Source organism: Vidua chalybeata, chromosome 2, assembly GCF_026979565.1.
Source record: "Vidua chalybeata isolate OUT-0048 chromosome 2, bVidCha1 merged haplotype, whole genome shotgun sequence".
Lineage (NCBI taxonomy): Eukaryota > Metazoa > Chordata > Aves > Passeriformes > Viduidae > Vidua > Vidua chalybeata.
Window position 1 is genome coordinate 115,628,764 of NC_071531.1, and position 22,789 is coordinate 115,651,552.

The 22,789-nt window shown below is 48.4% G+C and overlaps 1 protein-coding gene across 2 annotated transcripts in view; it reads right to left on the reverse strand.

The window, feature by feature from the left end:
- Nucleotides 1-428: 428 nt before the first annotated feature.
- The window catches only part of HUNK (hormonally up-regulated Neu-associated kinase), a 44,810-nt gene continuing 22,449 nt past the window's right edge, over nucleotides 429-22,789 (reverse strand). Inside the window, exons 3-10 of one of the 2 annotated variants that reach the window (XM_053936341.1) lie at nucleotides 22,787-22,789; nucleotides 18,825-18,960; nucleotides 18,470-18,597; nucleotides 15,086-15,221; nucleotides 9,424-9,592; nucleotides 8,826-8,909; nucleotides 4,217-4,280; nucleotides 429-2,007 (exon numbers count right to left, since the gene is read on the reverse strand). The exon at nucleotides 22,787-22,789 is cut by the window's right edge and continues 53 nt beyond it. In XM_053936341.1, the coding sequence (XP_053792316.1) occupies nucleotides 1,364-2,007; nucleotides 4,217-4,280; nucleotides 8,826-8,909; nucleotides 9,424-9,592; nucleotides 15,086-15,221; nucleotides 18,470-18,597; nucleotides 18,825-18,960; nucleotides 22,787-22,789 (1,364 nt within the window). In that variant the 3' untranslated portion in view covers nucleotides 429-1,363. Of the gene's footprint in view, nucleotides 2,008-4,216; nucleotides 4,398-8,825; nucleotides 8,910-9,423; nucleotides 9,593-15,085; nucleotides 15,222-18,469; nucleotides 18,598-18,824; nucleotides 18,961-22,786 lie in introns of both variants that reach the window. The other variant, XM_053936339.1, reaches the window with a different exon arrangement.

Consider the following 22,789-nt stretch of genomic DNA (forward strand, 5'->3'; position numbering starts at 1 on the left):
GGGTCAGGCCTGTACAAAGGCTCAGCTATGCCCCTCCTGACCCAGGCTGAATATCCTGCTTATGGAACTGGAAGGAAAACTTCTCAAACATGGGTAACCCTCAGCATCTGCACAGACACCAGCTGGGCAATGAAACTGTTTGTAAAAGTAGGGATGAAAACAGGGCCTGGATTCCCACCAGTGGCAAAATCCCATCTTCCAAAGACAAGAAGTCACCACCTCTGCTCCCTGGGTTTTGAAATGACATTCAGTGGTGGCAGCAGAACCAGGCTGGAGCAAGCTTTGCTGAGATGTTCTGAACACACAAACACGCACACAGGGGTGTTACAGACGAGATAAAAGAGCAGTCTTTGTCTTTGGCTAAACCTTCTAATTTATAGGAAATGGTTTGAGGACAGAAACAGAACCAAAAAGATGTTGCCAACCTCTCAGATGTATCATTTACTTAGAAAAACAAGTCTGGTATACAGAACATGGTGTCTTTTAAGAAAGTCAATCTCCACTGCTCATAACAATACCCAGTTTTTGGTAACCACTACATTACCAGTCTTGGAGTATAAAACAGACTTGGTACAGGCTCACGTGTCCTTTATTAGTCTTTTTAATTCACTGCAGTCTCAGAGAAGCCTTCAGGTGTGTCCAATGCTCCCCTGGTATAACAGGGGCTTATGCAGTGAATTTCCACATGACACTTATTTTTAAATAATCATGTTTCTTGTGACATGATTAAATCAAAGTTTCCTTCATGAAAAGAAAAAAAATGATTGTGTTATTACCTACTTTATGTAATTAAAAGTAAAATCTGCTTTGAATTCCAATATTCCCACTTTTTCTGAACCAGACCACTCGTGTCTTTACTCAAGCTTCTACCACCTTCGTCTTCTCGGCAGGGCTTGTCAGCAAGCTCCCTCTGGACAGAGGACTGGCGTTTCCCCCCTCACCTGCCCCAGGAACAAAGCCTGCAGCAGCACCACGGTGGCACAGGCAGCTGGAGCAGGGACAGTCTCAGCACAGATCCTGGCCTGGCACTGATTCCCTGGAGGAACCAAACCCTCGGTGCCCGCGGCTCCTCCACCCAGGTGAGAGCAGTGAAAATACAGATCCACGCAGCTCCTGAAGGGTGTTTTACTGTACAGTCAGATGCCAAATGCGAATATTTCTTAACAGCACAAGCAGAGCCCTTTTCTTTCAACTTTAATATGTAGGACAGTGCCTTCCTTGCAAGCAAACCTCCGATTTCCTGTGCTGCACTAGCGCGGGGTATCACGTAGTGACAGCAACGTGCCTGTGGCCTTCCCTTCTTGCTTAAAGGAGAAAAAGGTTAGATCCCAGAGAAGAGCAGTGCAAATCCCAGGATGTCAGGCTAACACTGGCCGCTGACAGCCTCTGTGTTGAAGGAAATCTGTGTGGGGCTCATCTGCTGCAGCTGAGGCATCCTGGCTTCCAGGGGCTTTTCGCTCGCCGACTGCATGGTCTGGTTCCTCTTCCTCAGCATCTGTCCGATCCCCATCATGGGGAACCTGCCCCTGCTTTTCACACAGTTTGGGCTGCCCAGGGGGTTGCTGGGGACCAGCTGGGTAGGGGACACTGCCTCTTCCTTTGCTGGATACGCTTTCTCTTCGTACGTGAAAGAGACCTGGGTGGGGTGGACGGGGGACGTGCTCCCCGGGGGAAAGAGCGGGGACAGTGTCCTTTCACTTGAGCTTTTGTAAGGGAAATTCATTGGCGAGCCCAAAATTCTGTACTGGTGAGAGGGGGAAACCTGGTCTATTTGGTCCTCTCTGTCAACTGACTCGAAGGAGTGCACGATGTTCAGGATGAGAGGGGAGTCCTTGGCCCGGCCCCCGATCCGGGACGGCTCCGGCTGGGGAGACTCCTGCCTCTTGAGGAGCCGGGGGGTCCTGGGGGGAGGCTGCTGGACCTCCAGGTATTCCAGGGAGCTGGAGGTCACACAGCCCGTCTTGGGTGCCAGGGGCTCGTGGAAAGGGCTCACGCCGCCGCCGGAGTCTGCAAAGCAACGGGAGAAGGAAGCAGAAGAGCACACTGCAGTTACCAGCACTGCCCACAGCACCTCCAGTCAGGAACCTGGTGCAACAAATGGTCTGGGATGCCCTCACAACCCAATTCCCTCACCCTCAATACTAACTGACCTCAATACTAATTACCCCGAGGTAATTTACCTGCCCTCTTCCTCGCAGGCAGAAGTGCTTAAACTGAGGCAGGGACTTGGAAAGCAGAAGCACAGTTGTCTCCAGCTGTTTGTATCAATTATACCCACAACACCACGCACACACTGAGAAATCTCACATTTCTCCTTTCTCAGCACCACTTTGTGTGGTTCTTGCTGGGCCTGTATTCCCTGACACACCTAGAGCCACAGGGGAGCACAGTGAGTTAATCCCTGAAGGCTCTGCTTGCATTTTGGAACAAAATCTGTTCCTGGTTTCACACATGTAAATACGGAGTAGCAGCAGCAGCACCGGCCAGATTCAGGCTGTTACAGTTGGAACAGATTTGCTGCCTCAACTTCAGCGAGAACCTTCCTCCAGCAGGGGCCGAAAATAAATGGAACAAAGTCTTTGCAGGATTTGGCCCAGTCCAACAAAACAGCTCGTGGAGAAGATCTGCTCAGCTCCTACAGAACGCTGGCACTGCCTCGTGCCAAGCTAATCACAAGCAAGCACGTTTTGCTGCCTCGATGGAAAGCTGTCTAAGGAACCTGACTGCCAGGCCCCACTAATTGAATTAACTGGTAGCTGTTCCATCAGTTCCCTGGGTCTCAAATCATCTAAAAAGGTTCTAAAATAATTCAGCTCTGCCAGCACTCAGGTCCCAGCCACACATCTCACGTGTATTTCTTGTGGAGGGATGGTCTTGTCAGGGGTTGAGACCTGAATGGAGGAATGGGATGAAATCTCACACTTGTCTGGGAAGAGTAGAAAGAAGTTCGTTCCTACCAGTTCCTTTCTAAAAGTGGCCAAAATTATTTAAGATGTGTCAAAACATAGTCTCCATAAGCAGAGAAATGCTTTAGCTGGGATCTGCATGATTTTCAGAACAAAAAAGCAGGGAGAAACATAAAGAGGGAAAAAATGAACTAGATTTTCTTCCCCCCTGTGCCTTCCTCCTAAAAGGGACAGAAAATCTGAGCAAAATGAGCATTTAAAATTTTTTTTTACATTTTTTTAAAGGAACTATGTCCCATTCCTGACCAGCTCTCTGGACTCCTGCCACCCTGCAGCAGAGGTTCCCATGCTGCCAGACAAACACCACTTGGACAATTTTTTCTCACTTTGAGCACAACAAATGATAAATTATCAAGTCACGACAATGAGCATGAAAGCATCACAAGCCAGCACTCTGAATAACCCCCTGACACCACAGCAAATGTTTTCCATCACTGTGTCTCCCCTCATTTAGTTCCCTATGTAACAGAGGCTACATCACCCTCCTGCTCCTCAGTGTCTCCCATCCAGGTGTGCACTGCCCACACCTCATTCTCCCTGCTGACTCCCCTTTTCCTCCACTCCTTTCTCTGCCAGCAGTTTTCACCCAGCCTTCTGAAGCTGCCCTTTGTGATTAATGCTCTGCTCTCCCCTGGCTGTCACATCTTCTCCTTTCCCTGCTCACGATTCCCCCCCCTCCTTTCGCTGATGGGCACTTGCTGAGCTTGGCAGTCCCACCTGCCTTTCCTTGAGGCTGCCCCTTTCCCATTCCTCCACCATCAGCTCCTCCCAGGGACTCCTCAGGGAGGTCAGGGATTCTCCCTAGCCCCCTCTCAGGAAAACACAGTGGCTGGTAGGAAGAAGCTTGGCTACCAGCTCTGGCTCCTCAGTGATCCGGGGTGGGTGGTGATGCTTTCAAAACACCAGCGTGAGCGTGGATGATTTCGTGTGAGGACGTGTAAACAGGGGAAGAAACTGCCTTTTTAAAGCACTGCAGGAATTCTGTCAAACACAGAAAGGGAGGGCTCCTGACTGCTGAGCACCACCATGGATTCCTCAGGGCGTTTCACTCCACGTGCGCTGACATTATCCAGGCTTCTTTCCCACACCACCCCCAGAGCGACAGGGAATGCCAGCCTGGAGTTTTTACTCACAAACACACACCACACAGGACAGGACAGGCTCAAAACCACCACACCACACTGGACAGGCTCAAAACCACCACACCCCCCATGCACACCCAGGCCCACCCTGGCCTTTCTCCCACTGACCTTTCTCCGGACCCCCGGCCTTGGTGACTTTCCGGTCCTTCAGCAGAGCCTTGGTGTTCTGGATCTGTGAGATAAGACAGGAAGAAGGCTGTCTATATGAAACTGGACTTTTCTCACTTTTCTTTGGGAGCTGACGGTGAAGGATCTCCCCTTTCTTTTCTTGCTCTTTGAGTTTTTTGTCCTTTAGGTTGTAAAACAAACAAGAACAATTTGGTTTACTCAAGGGAAGTTTCAGTGACCCCCAGACCTACAAGGTGGATTAAGCACCATGTATTTACAAGGAACTTATCTCAGAGTAACTAAATCCTCCATGTCTCATTTTCCTCTGATCAGTTTGCCATGGTTTCATGGCTCCCATCTGCTCTGACATTCAGGCACTGTGAAAGCTGGTTTTGGAAAATTAAAGGAAAAGGAAAGCTTTTCTCTTGGAGAAAGCAGATGAAGGTTTGTGCTCCTCCCTACCTAAAATACCCTACTTAAGCACCAAAAAAAGCCTTTGCTTTCTCTTTACTCCACTCCCTCTGAGATTTAAAAAGGTGAGCTACAAAGTTTTAAAGAAGTTTAAAGCCTCTGAGTCATTTATCTTCTGTCCAGACAAGATCTGGAGGAACACAGCCCTTGCTTTTACAGCATCTCTGCAACTGCACAAGACATGGATGGGGGAGAAAATTATTGAGCCATCCCTTCCCTGAGCCCTAACTCCTGGCTGTGATGGGGAAGGCAGCTGAAAGTGGGACTGCAACAAGAAGATAGGTTTGATCTCCAGTGATGACAGAGGAAAAACAGACCCTGGGAGCAGGACTCTGAAGAGGAAGGCAGTTTTCAAAGCATTGTTTTACAGTGAAAAATCACTGCATCTTCTTTCAGTCACTGGATTCAGCAAACTGCTTAACACCCTTTACCCACCACTGATTTCTAGAGGAGCCTGAAGCCTTATTTCACTTAAAAAAAAAAAGGGTTTGGTTTGGGTTGTTTCTGTGGCCACAGTTCTCATTTAAGCAACATGTTTTGCTCATCTGATTAAAAGGTCACTGCAAGTACAAGTCTTTTTGAAAAGTGAAGGGAAGTTCCTTCCCCCAGTTATGTGCCTGTGTTTTGTCTGGTAATTATGCACTGCCACTCTTGATTTTCTTTTGCAAGCTCACTGACATGCAGTCTATGAAAACCCCCAAAGTAAAGTGCATAAAAACACGTGAGAGAGGAAAAAGAAAGATGCAGAAGACAACTTGGATTCTCCTGGACCACTAATCAGCTCTGGAAGCAAGACAGACACGAAGAGGCAAAAATCTGGACTCAGTATGAACATTCCCAGCTCAGATGGAGCCTGGCTCCCTGCACAGGCTGCCTGGCCACTGCTGGGCTTATCCTTTCAGGAGTTGCAGAGTTGGAAAGAGGACCTTCAGTGGCTCATAAACCGAAGCTTTTAGCTTTAATACCGACATGGTTAGGTGGGTGACTTGGGAGAAGAAGAACTTGAGATCTCCTGTGAGCTCCTCACTGGCTTCACCCCAGCCTCCCTTTGTGCACGTGGATTTTGCCCCCATCCATCCCTTATCCCCTCCAGTTCCTCCCCCTCTGGCTAGCTGCAGCTGGCTGACCCTTCCACAGGCACAGAGGAGCCCCTCATGGAGCTGCACACCTCTGCCCACCTTCGGAGGTGCCCGTCCATGCCGTGCTTGGAGCCGCAGCGTGGATCAGGCACAGTCCCTCCTGGTGAGGCTGGGCTGGCAACAACAGCAAAACCAGCAGCAGCAAGAACACTGCTGATAATGCTCTGGGAGTATCACCCTGCCACAGCAGCCAGGGGAAGGTGTGCAGCTGATTCTGAGCCCACCACGCTGCTTCTCCTCCCACGGCTCTGAAACTGCTGCTGAGCCTTCAGCAGAGACCAGCCTCTCCCAGGGATCTTTTCAAGCAGGTGCTCGTGAGGATGACACTAAGTGGTGACTATATTAAGCCCCCAGGAGCCAATCCAGACTGCGAGGAGCTATCAGCTCTTTTGGATAGGTGAGGAGGAATCTGCGTGCTGCCTGCTGCAGCCTCTGTCTGCGTGCAGGACGTTCCAGGGCCGCAGTATTTTTAGCCTGATGGTGCATGAGCCAAGCTGCAGCTCCTCACCTGCCAAAGTGCTCCTGCCTTTGCCCTCAGCCTGCTGGCACATCCTCCCAGCCACAGCAACACACAATTAAAGCACCCCTGGCAAAGGAAATTCACATATCCGGTGCTGCCAATTAATTACTTCACGCTGCATGGGCACTGCAAATGGTCTTAGGAGTATTTCTAAAAGTGCTAACGTTGGTCCTTAATGACCACGGTTGTGAGAGGCTCAGGACCAAAGTCCTGAACTCCCGAGGTGCCACGCACTTATATTTGAAAAGGGAAGGGAGATTTCGTTCAGGGGAGTTATAAAAGCTCCCCCTGCACTGCAGAGTGCACGGCCCTGTCCCATAATGCAGGAGCTGTACCCGTATGTTATACTTGAATAGGTTGGGAATTACATCATCCTCTGCTATTTCCTGTCCTGACCTTGACCCTTAAACCTACTCTTAGTCCCAGCAATGGATTTGAAAGGCAGATAAAGGGTATTTGCCTTGGCCACGTCTGACACCATGACAGGACAAGGACACCGGTGTTAAAAATTGCAAATTCCACGTCTGAGCCCACCAGCTCCCCTGCAGGGACAGCCATTCATCCCGAGACCCCTTCCACAAGTAAAGAGATGGAGAGCACAGCCTCCTGCCTGCCTCCCTCTCCCTGCACAGCCTGAGAACAGCCCAGGCCCCTCCCCACCCTGCAGCAGGGGACCTGCTGGAGAAGAGGGGCAGGACACTGCCCATGTGCCCCTGCCTGCCCCAGCTGCTGGCAGCTCCTCCTGAAGCCAAGTCCTTATTTCCCATGGCTGGAGAGAGGTGGGAGAAACTCCACATCAGCTGCAGCCCGAGCTGACCATCCCTCCCCCTCCTATTCCCATGGCAACCTGCAGCTCTGCTCCCGAGGGACCAGTGGCTCCCAATTCCTCCTGTGCCTACAGCTGAAGTGACAGAAAACATCGTAGAACCAGAGAATGGGCTGAAAGGGACTTCAGAGCCCATCTCCACCCCTGCCACGGGCAGGGACACCCTCCCCTAGCTCAGCCTGGCCTGCACTTCCACACTCTGTGCCCAGGCAGCAGGAGAACATGCTGTTATTATTATTATTATTATTATTATTATTATTATTATTATTGCAGTATCTGCACAGTGAGTGCATCCTGGTAAGTATTTCAAGAAAGACAAGACACCCCCTCATCCCCTAAATAGCTACTCTGGGACTAATCCTGAGTCCAGGAGAGGCTTTGGAGAGAGCTTCCATCCCTAAGCAAGCCTACAAACCAAACTGGGGCCACACCCTGGCATGGCTGTCAGCTCCCAGTTTTCCTCAGGGAAGTGAACTTTCCAGGCAGGCCTTGCTCAGAAGCTGTGAGCTGATCCCAGGGGAATGCAGAATCCCAGAGCACAGTGCCTCTGTCACTGCCCAGGGAAGTGACACCAGCAGCTGGGCCAGACCAGGATGCTCCATGCAGGACCTGAAGCCTTCAACTCCCAGTACCTGCCCCTGTTTCCAGGGAATGTCGCCCTGCAACAGCTTGGGGAAGTTGTGAGAGCTCTGTGAAATGTCATATTCATCGAGTCTATCCACTGCTGGTCCATTCCAAGCAAGAAGGTTTTGATTTATTCAAGAAAATATTATATATGCCCTGATACTTCCATCCGGCTTGCAGTTCAGCTTGTCTTGCAAGCAGCCTTTATAATAAACAAAACCAGCCACGACACAGATCTGCCCCTGCAATTAGATAATCAATCCAGTGCTGAGGAGCAGCCTTTGGAACAGGCAGCCTCCCCAAGAATGCTGCTCTTTGTGTTGGCAGGGAAGACCTGCACAGCTCACGTTACTCCTGTAATTTTAGTGCTTGGCAAAGAATCAGCCAGGGAAGAAAAATCCAGCCAGGGTTTAATACAAAATACCTTCTCTGCTTGCAGGCAAGAAGACTGAAGACCAACAGAGCAAAAGGTTCAGTCTTTTGTCTGCCCAGGGGAATTCCTTCATGGTGCAGCGGGCTGATCCCGGAGCAGAGAAGGAGCAGAGAAAATGGACTTTGAAGAGTGCTGTGCTAATACAGCTTCCCTGCTCCTGGCAGCCAAGGCAGGGTTGGCCCAGGACACCAGGAGGGTCACCCTGGCTGTCACTCAGCTCTCTGTCCTGCAGCACCAAGGTGCCAGGGCTCAGAGCCTCGAGAACACTGAGTTTTCATCTTCTGGAAACACCAGCAGCTTGCACCCCAGAATGAAACTACAGAGCCCCCTGTGTTTGCATCACTTTGCTAAACAGAGATTTAAAAACATTTAATTTCTTTAAAAACCCTGAAAGTCACCTTTCTATTTCCTCTCTAGGGGGTTACTGTTTGTTTCTTTGAAAAGAAATAAAGGGAGTTATTTGTCCTGCACAGGCAAGACCACAGGTGTTTCTTTTCTCCACAGGTCCACAAACCCATCACTTTAATCACAATCACCAAGGATGCTCAAGTCCAATCTGCTTTCAAAGCACTGCAACAAGCTTTGCTGAGCTTTACCTCATAGGAGTCTTTACTGGCCTTGTATTTTTCTATCTGGTATAGCTGGTTCTTGTGGCAAACACTGTCCTGGCCTTCAGCCTTCTGTGGAGAGAAAAACACAGGAAAGTAAAATATGGAAGATAATTAGAGAAAACTAAGGTTTAATTGCTGCACTCTTGACATTCAGTGGAGGAGCATCAGCTTACAGAGATGATGGATTTGGTCCATTACATTTTAAATATCATTGGTGGCATCATCACTAATGTGAAAAGGACTGAGGGAAGACAAAAGCCAAGAAGCTGTTGTCCAGTGGGAACAATTGTGCTGTGCTCAGGGGCCAGGGAGATTACATCGGGTAAAACTTCCAGCTGACTTTTCACTACAAAGCTAAATAAGTTCGAGAGCTCTTAAGCTTCTCCCTGATGTCCTGACTCAATAAAATGTGTTATTGGCATTCCAAGGAGCAGAACTAACCCCACACAGGGGCACAGCACTCCACAATGGCCGGTCCTCGGGGTATTCTGTAATCCTGTGAGCTCAAATGCCAGCCAGCCAGGCCACCTGTAGCCTGTTTGTCCCCTCCTCCCCCAGCAGTGGCAGGAGGCAGGTGGCTCACCCTGAGGCTGGCCAGGTAGCGCTCCAGCTTCTTGTTGAGCAGGAAGTAGATGGCCAGCGTGTGGCTGGCCCTGTTGGAGAGCACGGTGTTGATGACATCGCTGTTCTTGTAGCCCAGCTTCTCAGTCATGTGCAGCAGCACGCTCTGGCTGAGGTCCTCCAGGTGAATCCTGCACAGGGGAGAGGCAGAGCAGGATTTCTGGGCTGTCCTCTCAGCGGCTGAACACCAAGAGGAGGCCCCAGGGGCTCAGTAATTGGGGTGATTAGTTCCCTTCTCCCAGGAGCAGGCAGGTGTTGGAACCCTAGTTACTGAGAACTTGAGACTTTCTGTGCTCTGACCCCCAAGAGAACTCTGCACTGGACCTGAGGGCAAATGTTTTGACCCAGGAAAGCCAGGCAGGGAAAGGACAGATACCTGGGAGCACAGGAGCTGCAGGAAATGGAATGAACAGAATTCTGTCCAATGTGTCCATCCCTGATGGGAAATACCACTGTGATGCTCAGGCCATTTTTTTCCCCTACACCTGACCACTGAAAATCGTGAAGATGAGCTGGTTTTGAAGGAAAAGAGGCAAAAATCCAGCCCAGATCTGGCTCTCTGGAAAGCCCCTTCCTCATAATCAAACAGCAGTGCTCTGAGCTTCACCCCCTTGCCTGCTGCACAGTGTCCATGCACTAATTAGCCAGGGGATTTCCTGCTGGAGGAAGGGGATGTACAGGATTATTCCTGCAGCTCAGAATGGCAACGCTGCTGTTTCCCTGCTGTCACAAGTGCCAGCCATGTCTATGTCTCTCTCTTCTATAAAGTCTGGAACAGCCTCAGCCAAGGCGAGAAAAGCAGAACAGAGGTCTTGTGGAAATGCCAAAGCATTGGCTCAGCCTGAGTTAAAACCAGATTTTTCCAAAGAATTATGCTCCTCTTTAGACTTCTAAATGGGCTGGCCAGCTTCCCAGAGGTACCCACCAGCTCCCAGCCATCTCCAGAGAAATGCTGGGTTCCAGTTGTTCCTAGAGGATATTCCTCACTCCTAATAACCAAGCCTAATATCAGAGGGAGCTTATTCTGCAAGATTCCCCCTTCCAAGAGATCCCTCCCCACTTTTCCCACTCCTGCCCAGGCTCTGATGGACAGGACTCAGACAAGATGTCAAACACAGTCTGGGAAATCTCAAATAATTCATTCCCTTTGTTCCCCGTGCCTATGAACACTCCTTCTGCCCCTGAGGAGTGCTTGGGGTTGGGTCTTTTTTTCACAGGTTCAAAAGCAAAACTTATCTTGGCCACTGCACGTTGAGACATCTGGGCAGCAAAAGAAATTCAAGCAATTTCGGCTTGAAGTGCTCAGCAAAATGGGAAATTTTTGCTTGCCTTCAGGGAATTTCTTCAACAAAAGCAAGCCTACAAAAAGCCTGGGAAAATATTCTCCTGAAAATGCAGCTTCTGCTGTTCTCCCACCTTATCTCCATGCTTTTCCCTTCCTGCCACGCTCCTGTCTTGGGAACAATGGGTGTTACCCCCAGAGGAGTGGAAGGGCACTGCAAGAACATCACACAGCTCCTTTTGTGCTGATTAAGAGAGGAATTAATCCTTTGCAAATTCAGCAGTGGGTTTTTCACACATTATTTCACCACACCTTATCCGTATCTGCACGCTAAGGAAAACTTGGAGAAATGCCATGGAAGCTGACTCTAGTGGTACTTTCTGAGACAAGCTCAAAAGGAGCCAAGGCACATCTTTAAATATTTAAAACTTTGCAGATTATTCTCCCTATAAAGCTCCAGTATGACGAAGTCTAGGTAAGTCAAGCCTGGGATATCAACTAATGAAACAAAAGTAATATTATTTAATAAATATGAAAGAAAGAATCTCTTTAAAGGCTTTTATCCTTTACAAGCTTCACATGTCCCCTAAATTTGGAGGAGTGATATCAAGAGAATGGCTCTGCCTGTTCTCATCCCTTGGGAAACAATTCATCACAGGGGCCACCTTCATACCCTGGGGATCACAGGCAGCTGGCCCACATTTCAGAGGATGGATCCAGTCATATCCCTGCTTGACATCCATCCATCATCCATCCATCTGTCCATCCATCATCCATCCATCCATCCATCATCCATCCATCCATCCACCCATCAATCATCCATCCATCCATCCATCCATCCATCCATCCATCCATCCATCATCCATCCATCCATCCATCCATCATCCATCCATCCATCCATCATCCATCCATCCATCATCCATCCATCATCCATCCATCCATCCATCATCCATCCATCCATCCATCCATCCATCCATCCATCCATCCATCATCCATCCATCCATCCATCCATCCATCATCCATCCATCCATCCATCATCCATCCATCCATCATCCATCCATCATCCATCCATCCATCCATCATCCATCCATCCATCCATCCATCCATCATCATCCATCCATCATCCATCCATCCATCCATCCATCATCCATCCATCCATCCATCATCCATCCATCCATCCATCATCCATCCATCATCCATCCATCCATCATCCATCCATCATCCATCCATCCATCCATCCATCATCCATCCATCCATCCATCCATCCATCATCCATCCATCCATCCATCATCCATCCATCCATCATCCATCCATCATCCATCCATCCATCATCCATCCATCCATCCATCCATCCATCATCCATCCATCCATCATCCATCCATCCATCCATCATCCATCCATCCATCCATCATCCATCCATCCATCATCCATCCATCATCCATCCATCCATCATCCATCCATCATCCATCCATCATCCATCCATCCATCCATCCATCCATCCATCATCCATCATCCATCCATCCATCCATCCATCCATCATACATCCATCATCCATCCATCATCCATCCATCCATCCATCCATCATCCATCATCCATCCATCCATCCATCCACCCATCAATCATCCATCCATCCATCCATCATCCATCCATCCATCCATCCATCATCCATCCATCCATCCATCCATCCATCATCCATCCATCCATCATCCATCCATCATCCATCCATCCATCATCCATCCATCATCCATCCATCATCCATCCATCCATCCATCCATCCATCCATCCATCATACATCCATCATCCATCCATCATCCATCCATCCATCCATCCATCATCCATCATCCATCCATCCATCCATCCACCCATCAATCATCCATCCATCCATCCATCATCCATCCATCCATCCATCCATCCATCATCCATCCATCCATCCATCCATCCATCATCCATCATCCATCCATCATCCATCCATCCATCCATCCATCCATCATACATCCATCATCCATCCATCATCCATCCATCCATCCATCCATCATCCATCATCCATCCATCCATCCATCCACCCATCAATCATCCATCCATCCATCCATCCATCCATCATCCATCCATCCATCCATCCATCCATCCATCCATCATCCATCCATCCATCCATCCATCATCCATCCATCCATCCATCATCCATCCATCCATCATCCATCCATCATCCATCCATCCATCCATCATCCATCCATCCATCCATCCATCATCATCCATCCATCCATCATCCATCCATCCATCCATCCATCATCCATCCATCCATCCATCCCATCCATCCATCCATCCATCATCCATCCATCCATCATCCATCCATCATCCATCCATCATCCATCCATCCATCCATCCATCCATCCATCCATCATCCATCATCCATCCATCCATCCATCCACCCATCAATCATCCATCCATCCATCCATCATCCATCCATCCATCCATCCATCCATCATCCATCCATCCATCCATCCATCCATCATCCATCCATCCATCATCCATCCATCATCCATCCATCCATCCATCCATCCATCCATCCATCCATCATCATCCATCATCCATCCATCATCCATCCATCCATCCATCCATCCATCCATCCATCCATCCATCCATCATCCATCATCCATCCATCATCCATCCATCCATCATCCATCCATCCATCCATCCATCCATCCATCCATCCATCATCCATCATCCATCCATCATCCATCCATCCATCATCCATCCATCCATCCATCCATCCATCATCCATCCATCCATCATCCATCCATCCATCCATCATCCATCCATCCATCCATCATCCATCCATCATCCATCCATCTTTTGGGAGCTGCTCTTCTCCTCAGGTCAAGGAATGGCACAGCCCCAGGGCTCTCCACGATGCAGCACCCCAAAGTGCCACCTCTGGAAGGGAAATGTCTGCTGCTAAATCGGGGCACCTGCACCCCCTGTCAAGGCACTGCATCTGGCAGCTGAAGGAGGGGGAGTTATGCTCTTCACCCAGGGACTCTCCTCCTAGCCCAAGTCAGGACAGAAATTCTGCAGCACTGTCAAGTTTTCAGCACCACAGTTAGGCTTTAGGTCGCTGTCTTTGCCTCAGTGCTGCCCGGCCTGCGAGCCAGTGAATCCTGCAGGTCCTGGGTGGTGTGTGAGACACAGCTGGAGGGCTTTGATACAGGAAGGAGGTTTTATCTGATCAAACCCAGACATGTAATTCCATAGTGAGCTGCCTGAGGCTTCATTTACAGTCACTGGAGAGGAACTATCTGCAGGGCACAAAGGCATCCTAAGGCAGAATCAGAGAGGAGTCAGATGAATCCTTATGTAAAAAGTGCCCTTATTTCTCTCCACTGACTGCAACTCTGCACTGCAGACATTTCAAGTCCAGCAAGGTTATTTATAACCAAACTGGACCACAGGTACCTTCCCCTCTTTCCTTTCCCCTGGATGGGTTTTTGACTGACCATGAGATTCGTTCTCTGCCTGCTTTTAGTCACCTATTCAGCAAGGTGCAGGTATTCAACACCAGCCCAGCAGGACATTAAACTCTGACCTTTCTCACCATGGTTTGCATATTCCCTTAACCCACAGCACCTCACACACAGGCAGAGGCTCTCCTGGAGAAGCAGCTTGGCTTTTACAGACCAATGAAGAGGAGATCATGATGCCTCAGGTGCTTTTCTATTTTTCACATTCTCTGCTGCTTTAATGTGTGGGTCTGGGCTCCATATGAGGGGATGGTGAGCTCTCTTCACAGAGAGCAGGGAGACAAAACAATTCCTTCTCCAGCTGGGCACCAAGGACAAATGATCCAAATCTCAGGCCCAAGAGCACAAACAACGTGGGCTGGAGAGAGAAAAACAAGCAGGATGGGACTGCAAGGGCTGGAGCTGTAATTGGACAATTAATTCTAATATGCAAATGCAGCAGAACCTATAGAAGTGAGAGACCACGTGACCAGTCATCAGTCATCCATTTTTGTGACCATTTTGCTTCATCTTGGGTGCAACCCTGTCTAAGCTCTTGAGCTGCCCAAGGTGGATCCATTAAGGCCTTTTAACAAATGCCTGCTTTATTCTTTAGCTCCGTCCAGCCTCTGCTCTAGCTCAGCCTGCACAAGAACTGCCAGTCAGAAGATCTGCACCCCAGCCCACCCTGCAAACAATGCAGCTTCCACTTCAAGGCACTGCTCTTGGCCATTTTGAGCAGCACGGGGCCAGTTCCATAACCTTTAGGATGGACTCACACCTCCTAGGGCTGGAACTGGAGCACCAGGGACGTGACGGCAGGTGTTCTCCTCCCCTCCCTGCTGTACCTGTTTGGATAGGTGACATTGGGTGGAGCTCTTCCAGGGTAGTTCTCATTGAGCCATCTGTTTGCCAGGGCCTGCTGGATGTTTGGTCTCTTGGCAGGGTCTGGCTCCAGGAGAGAGCGCAGGAAGTTTATGGCCGCTGTGAAGAGATCAAGGGAAAACCCCAAAAAACAGCTCTGTCATCTGCTCTGGGACTGGCACAGGAGAGGAGCTGCCACAGGTGTGCAGCCTGAGCAAGAGCACTCTAGAAAGGAACATTTTCCTTACTGCACGCTGCAATGTCCTTGAGAAAATGGAAGCACTGATAAGGGATTAGTAACTGAAACAAACAAAGATTTACAGTCACGATGATTTATATATATTATTTTATGTGTTTGTTTTGTATACAAAGGAGAGCAGGAAAAGCACTTCTTGGCTCAGAGCTCATTTGAAGTTTCGGAGCAGGTGAGCCAACATTTAATTCATTTAATTCCCAACATTTAATTCATTTAATAATGAGGGCAAGAGGCTGGAGCCAGGTCAGAGACAAATCACTGGATCAAGGCAGAAGGAGATGGACCAGGGGTGAGTGGAGGGGAGGGAAGGGAAGCAGACCTGAGAAGGAGGACACAGCAAATTTGGCTCCCTTTGACATGGTAAGAATAAATTCTCTGGCTCCCATCCAACCTACAGTCAGCTGCAGAAGGTTTTAGCCAAATTAAAAGAGTGCAGCAAAATTAACAGGCTTTGCTTTGTCCTCCTGCACCTTCAACTTTCAATGACATTCAACCACTCCTCTTGAGTTTCCTGCAAAAATGCTCAGTTTTTGAAGCCATGTGCTTCTCACACGATTAGGAGCAATGAAATCAAGTGATCTGCCTAAAACCTCACAAGAAGTGCCCCTCTGAGCTGAAAATAAACTCTGTTTCAACAAGGTCTGGTCCTCCTTATTCCTCAAATTATCAAGGCTAGATTTTGCTGCTCCTATGCACAATTTAAGGAGAATAAAGTTGGTGGCACCACAGTGGGATGGGATGGGATGGGGAGGGTGGAGGATGAGGAAGGGAGGGTTTCTCCCTAAATAAATCAGGGTTAAGCCCAACAGGTGCCAACTCCCACCAACCTGAGCAACCTCAATGTACAATACCCTGCAAAAATCAGGTTTCAGCTGGAGAAACTCTGTGTCTAGAAGGTTGGAGGTGCAAGAGAGGCTCCTTACTCTGTGTTCACCAGGTCAGCCAGGCATCAGCTGGGTTTTTTCTCATCCCTCTCTTCACAAACCACTGATCTGAGCGAGATGCTTTACTTCAATACTCTCCAGCATTTTTGTGATTATCCTACAGCAGCCAGGTGGCAGGAGCAGCAGGAAGAGCCTACCTCAGAGTTCCCAAACTTGCAGGAAGCTGCTGTCTGTGTGCCTGGTGTGCCCTTTCTCCACCCCCATCCCAGCAAACAACAAACCCTTGTCCTCCCATTGAATCCCCTCTTGCTCTGGTGTCTGTGTTGGAAACCTCACACATCCCATTGGCTCCGAGCCACAAAAACCCACTCTCCCCAAAAACCACACTCCCTCCTTCATCACCACCATGCTTGGTCTCCAAATCACCCAAAGTCTCCTTTAAAAAATCCTGCTTTTCCACCCCCACCCTTGCCAAAAGGCAAGCTAATTGAATGAAGCTTGTGAAGTGCCACAGATCAAGAGATTCAGGCTGGGAGAAAGGAATTGTGGGGTGAAGATTCCCTCCTGGAAGCTCCCAGACCTGGTAACAGAGAGGAGCAGCAGCACCTTGGCATGGCACAAGGAGCTTTTCCAGCTGAGCCACACAGCTGGGGACAGCAAAATGATTTCCCCAGGGAGAAAACACGAGGGAAAAGGAATATATGCAAGGTGAACACCAGCTGCCTGAGCACCTGACCTCTGCTCAGCCAAAATCAATAACCAGAGAGGTGTTGCTCAAGAGCCTTAATGAGAAACTGGTTCCCAAGTGGGAAAATCAAACACCAACTCCAAAATTTCCCTGTTTTGCCACACAGGCTGCTGGGGTGCTCACGGTCACCCAGCATTGTGGCTCACACAAATGGAAGTGTTTTCCTGCTCAGTGATAAGGCTGCGTGAGGGGGCTGTGTGTTCAGTAATCAGGAAATTAAATACTGAAAGGCAACGTACTGGGCATGTAAAAGTGAAAATTTTTACTGTGGAAATTCTCTACTTTACAGATGAATTTATGGAAATTAAGACCCAACTACAATAAAATAAAAGGTCCACAAACCAAGAAGTTAACAATTCCCAGAGCAGAGTTTCTGCCCAGTGACCCAAAGCCTAACGTGGCAGGAACAAATGTCACCTTAAATCACACTGTGCCACGTCTCTGGGGTCAGGGACTGATGGGTACCTTTTGGGCAAAGGTCAACATCTTTAAATCTAGTCCATTAATTTGCCATCATCTCTGCAAGTTCAGGCTGCTGGAGCTCTCACAGGATAAACAAAATGCTGCCTTCCACAGTGTCAAGTGAGCTACAGATGCTGAAAATGGAGAAAATCTGATCTCTGCTGTTAAATGGTGGGATGGATGAAACAGCAAAAGCAAGCCTGTTAAAAAGCAATGTTATCTTTTTGGCTGCTCAGGCTCTGGCCTTGTACAGGCTGGAAGGTGGAATCCTAAATCTCTGCTTGGAGAATTCACCTCGTGACTCAGCTCCCAAGGGTTTCCTTTACACCCTCTAACAATGGTCTCCATTCCCTTTTTGTTGATTTTAGCAAAAGCCCTTTGCAAACAGGCTGCCAGGGAAGGAGACAGCAGCTCTCCATGGACAACAACAAAAAAATAAAAGCCAGCTACCAAACAGAGCTTGTTCCAAGTGCTGACAGTGGCCTTGCTGCAAGCTGAAAAGTGATTCTGTTGCCTAGTGACATGGCTCTGAAGCAGGAATTAATATTCCTAATACTAATACACAGACTATTTTGCATTTTGTGAACACACAGAGGTTATCCCGGGTGGCTGTCCCAAAATAACTTTCTGGGTGCATGTCATTATTCCATAATAAATGTGAGGTCATTGGAGGCAGCTTGTCACTCAACCCCAGTCATGGTAAAGCTCAGGAATCTGTTATTCCAAAATAATCTGTCCATCCATCCTTACCCTGTGCTAGAATCTTCTGGATGTGCAAAACTGACCAACTGCTCTGCAAAAGCAGCCCCACAGAATTTCACAGACTTGTTCCCTCTCTCATATTCAGCACAACTTGGGAATAACTCTGCTGCACCAACTCCTGCAGGTCTTGCAGAGGCCAGAACGCAAAAAAAAAAAAAAAAAAAAAGGAGCTTTTCCCAATTAGCAGCAACGACTCAGGAGCCATAGTCCCATGGAACAGCTCTGACCCTCTGGATCCACCCCCCTGAGTTCTCACCTGAGGAGAGCTGGGTGGGAAAGGGGTTCATCTCTTTGTCCACCATCTTTTGGTACAAGGCTCTCAGGCTGAACGGCTCCACAGTAAAGGGCAATGTCCCAGTCAGCATGGCATACATGTTCACCCCACTGAAAGAAAACAGGCAGAAAGAGAAACCAAAGTGATGGGGAACAAGGGGAAAAAATAGGTTTTGGAGACTGCAGTTCATCTTTAATGTCTGGCACTTATTACAGGGTTGGTGCCCCACCTCTGAGAACATTTCAGGTCGGGCTGAATGGGGCCCTGAGCCCCCTGATCCAGCTGGAGCTGTCCCTGCTCTCTGCAGTAACAATTATAAACTGGAGAAGGAACTCACATGGACCAAACGTCTATTTTGGGCCCGTATTTCTTCCTTGCCAGAAGTTCAGGGGCTGCATATGCTGGGCTCCCACACTGGGTGCTGAAGGGATCAGAATAACCCAAAATTCCTGCACAGTTGCTCAATCCAAAGTCTGTGAAAGGAAGAGAGACACAGTTATGAAAGAGAGACACAGTCAAACTGTGCTAGAGCACAAGTTAAAAAGAAATAACTTTTTTTTTCCCCAAAAGCTAAGCAATGAACTCCCTGAAGAGGAAAAAAAAAAAAAACCTCACCCACATGCAAAAATTTGATGTTATTTGCTTCTACAAGGTGCTAAATAACCAGAGGCTCCCCCAAACAATAAGAAGAGCCTTAGAAGATGCCAAATTTTCCATTTCATACACAGAGCAGCTCCATTTCACTGGCAGCTGGATGGCAACAACCAGAATTGAGCTTGTCCCAGACCCTGAGCCACCTCAGGATGGGTTTAGGGAACAACAAATCCCATTTATTAAGAGTTGGACACATGGGCTCTCTCCAACTCAGAATATTCTCTCAATCTCTGAAAACCACCACTGTTAAGAACATTGACATCTGATTAGTTCCTCAGTTCCTCTCTCAGGCATAAATTTGTGGCTCTTTTCCTTACCTGCACACTTATTTGCACTGGACTTGCAGTGCTGGCCTGTCCCTTAGCTTTCACCCTGATGAAAACCAAATTTGGCTGAAATTTGAGGAGTTCCTCAAGGTATTAGAAGCAGACACATAAGCCTCATTCCCTCACTAAACCAGGCAAAGATACAAAAACTACCAAAAAAAAAAAAAAAAAAAAGCAATTATCACAGTGACTGGAAGTGCCTAAATGGTGGCAACAGTGCTTTGCACTCGACTGGCTGCATCTCTGAGGGCCAGGCAGGCCCAGGGGGACAGGAGGCACATCTCACAGCTAAAGAGGGGTTTTCCTGCAGAACACTGTCAAAACTGAAGGGAGAATCAAGATTATTTCCTTGCCTCTGATGGAAAACAATTACCTCTGGGCACTGCTTAATCATCCCTGGGGCTTCTACAGCTACCGCAGAGGATCCATTATCTTAATTAACGTGTTCATTAGCCGTGGCCTGAGATGAGATCTGTCAGCTGTAAAATACTTTAAAAAACTCCTAGAAATAGCATCTCCACACAGCATTGTTCCTGGTCCTTACCCTGCTGTGTCATGCCAGCTCCAGATGACTGGAGTGCACTGTAATGTTTTACAATCACAGGATCCAGGGGCTCTGGTCTGTCACGGTGTCAATCAGCAGCCCTTCATCAGTGTCAGTGAGGGGTGCTCTAGGAGAGGTCTTCATTCTCTTATTTGCTTCAATTGTCAACCCCTTGTCCACTTTCTTCAGCTCGTTCATTACAGCTGCTATGCCTTTTTTATCCCTGTTGGAATGCAGAATGTGTGCAAATAGGAGCCCGCTGGGGACAGGGGGTTTCACAGCCATGGAAATGAGGATGTTGCTATTAACACTGTGTCAGCACATGCTGATCACAGTGTGATTTTCATTATTTTTATGAGGATGCACTGCTGATCTCGATGAGAGCAGCACTGATAACCTCACTGCCACTGCCTGGCTCTGCCTTTCAAGAAGGCCAGCAAATGACAGAATTCACATCTAAGGCTGCACTTGGTCTTCCCAAAGTAAATATTTCCACCTGGGAGCTCCACCACCCCCACTGCTGGTGCCAGGGAAGCATCCTCGCATCGCTCTGCTCCCCCTCAACGCCCCCAGGGAATCCACACCAAGCTGTGGATGCAGGGCCATCCCTGGAGCTCTGCCAGTCAGAACAGGGGAAGAGCTGTGGAACACAAGCCCCTGGACCAGCAGAGCTCCACGGAGCTCAGCAGAGCTGGGCGTCCCAGCAGGACACCAAGAACTCTGCGTGGTCTTGTGGCAGCGACCACGTGGGCTGGGAGGTAACAGGGAGTGAGCTCCTTCCAACAGTTCCAATCCTGATGTTCTTCAATCTGATTAACAGACTGATAAGAATAAGTCCTCTCAAAGGGAATTCTTCCAAGAAGAGTATCTAAGAGCAGGTTCTAAACCACCCTGTCAGGTAGCCAAAGGGGGGAACGAATCCGAGGTGCCCTTGGAGCAGCTGAGGGCTCAAGGCATGCAGGTCTCACTGAAACCCATGAACAAGCAGTGACTTCAATATCCCACCTTCAATCTTCATTTCACCTCTCGTTCTTCCTTGCACAGCTATTACAAGAACAAGATTTTGATTTTTATCAGCTACTCCTGTCTCTGCTGCTGTACAAATCACGGAGACCAAGCTCTCACCCCGCAGCAGGTAACGTGAGATGGTTTTGTAGCTCAAAGTCTCTTCTCCCAGTCATGGAAAGCAGCACTTTAATCCCCCCCCAAGCATGTTCTTCACTCCTGAAGAGCCTTCCTGGGAAGGACTGTGTGATGGCACACAAGTGGTCATTTCTAGTAAGGCAGGCTACACAAAATATTGCAGCCTTTCTTTTGCTGCAAGCCCCCCCAGCTGGGTGGTGGGATCTAATTGCTTTGTTTCAGCATACACTGCAATCTGATTTGCCTGAACATCAGGCTGCAGAGCTGAGGACAATTTATTGAGGCTGTGGAAGACCAAACCTCTCTTTTCTCTATGCTCCCCCCACCACCCACTGCGAGGAGACCCTTCCATGCAGCCAAAGCAAACTGCAGGAACAGGCCTGCAGTCATTTTTCTTGGCACGTGGGTTTTAACTGTACATGTATCATCTGGGAAGGGCTTGGTTTGGATGCCAAGCTCTAAGCAGGCACCCAATAAGAGGGAAGTGATGGGAGTTCTTTAAATCTGTCAGATGTGGTGCAAACCATCTGGTCTGGCTTATCTGCTAAATCAGGATAATGGGTGGTATCCATGGGCCCTGGTGAATGATTCATGGCCACTTATCAGTGTCCTCCTGACCCTCAGCTGAGGTGAACCAGAGTTCTCTCCGCTGTTATTTTCCCAGAAGGTTGATTTGCAATCCCTGGAAGTCGGGGTGGCATTTCCAAACCTGAATTCCCAAGGTAACAGCTGGGTATTTCAGATTCCATTGATCCTCCTCCCCCTGTTTGCCTGGGGATGCAGGCACTGTGCACGTCACAGTGAGTGTCCACTGCACCTGGGTGTTTGAATGCCAGGTGGTTTTCTCATCCCTTTCCAGCCCATGAAACTTTCTGAAGAGAGCCAGCTGAGTTTTTAAGTCTGCAGCCACAGACACTGCTGTTGGCAAGAGTGTAGGCATGGGCAGGAACACAAACAGATGTTTGGCATTTCTTTTATGAAAGGAATATTTTCTTTTCAATGCCCACATTAACATTAATGGGAGTTATGCAAGGCAGTGAGAGACTATCCCCACCAGTGATTAATCTAAAATGCCTGCACAGCTTGAATGAATCAAGCACCACATACAAGTGATACCTAAACACAATCGAGGCTCCACCGTTGATCTTTTTATTCTTTAACAGCCCTCTAAACCAATTTTGTCCTGGGTGCTGGAAGCAAATTTAACAAATACAAATATAGGACCACATTTTGCCAGCTGCTAAAAATGTGTGCAACTCCCACTGACTTCAGTGGAAGCATATGTTCACGGGGGCAGAATCCAGCCCCTAGCAAATAAGAAATGATCGAGATAATAAAATAAACCACTCCTGTGGTGTCAATTCTTAAATTCCTTACCAAGCTCCCGATTTGAGTATGAAAGATGTGGGTTTAAGATGCAGGATTATTCCCATACCCAGTTAAATCTGAATTATTTGGATCATTTTTTCCCCACAAAATGCTGTCAGGAACAGCTTGATTGCTATCTATACTCTCTCAGCTCCTCTCTGCAGCAACATTAGCAGTTGTCACATGGAGGATTATGAAGTCTCAAAAACTCTCTTTATAAAACTAACAATTTTAATTACTGGAATTGCCAAACTGGTTCCATACCAA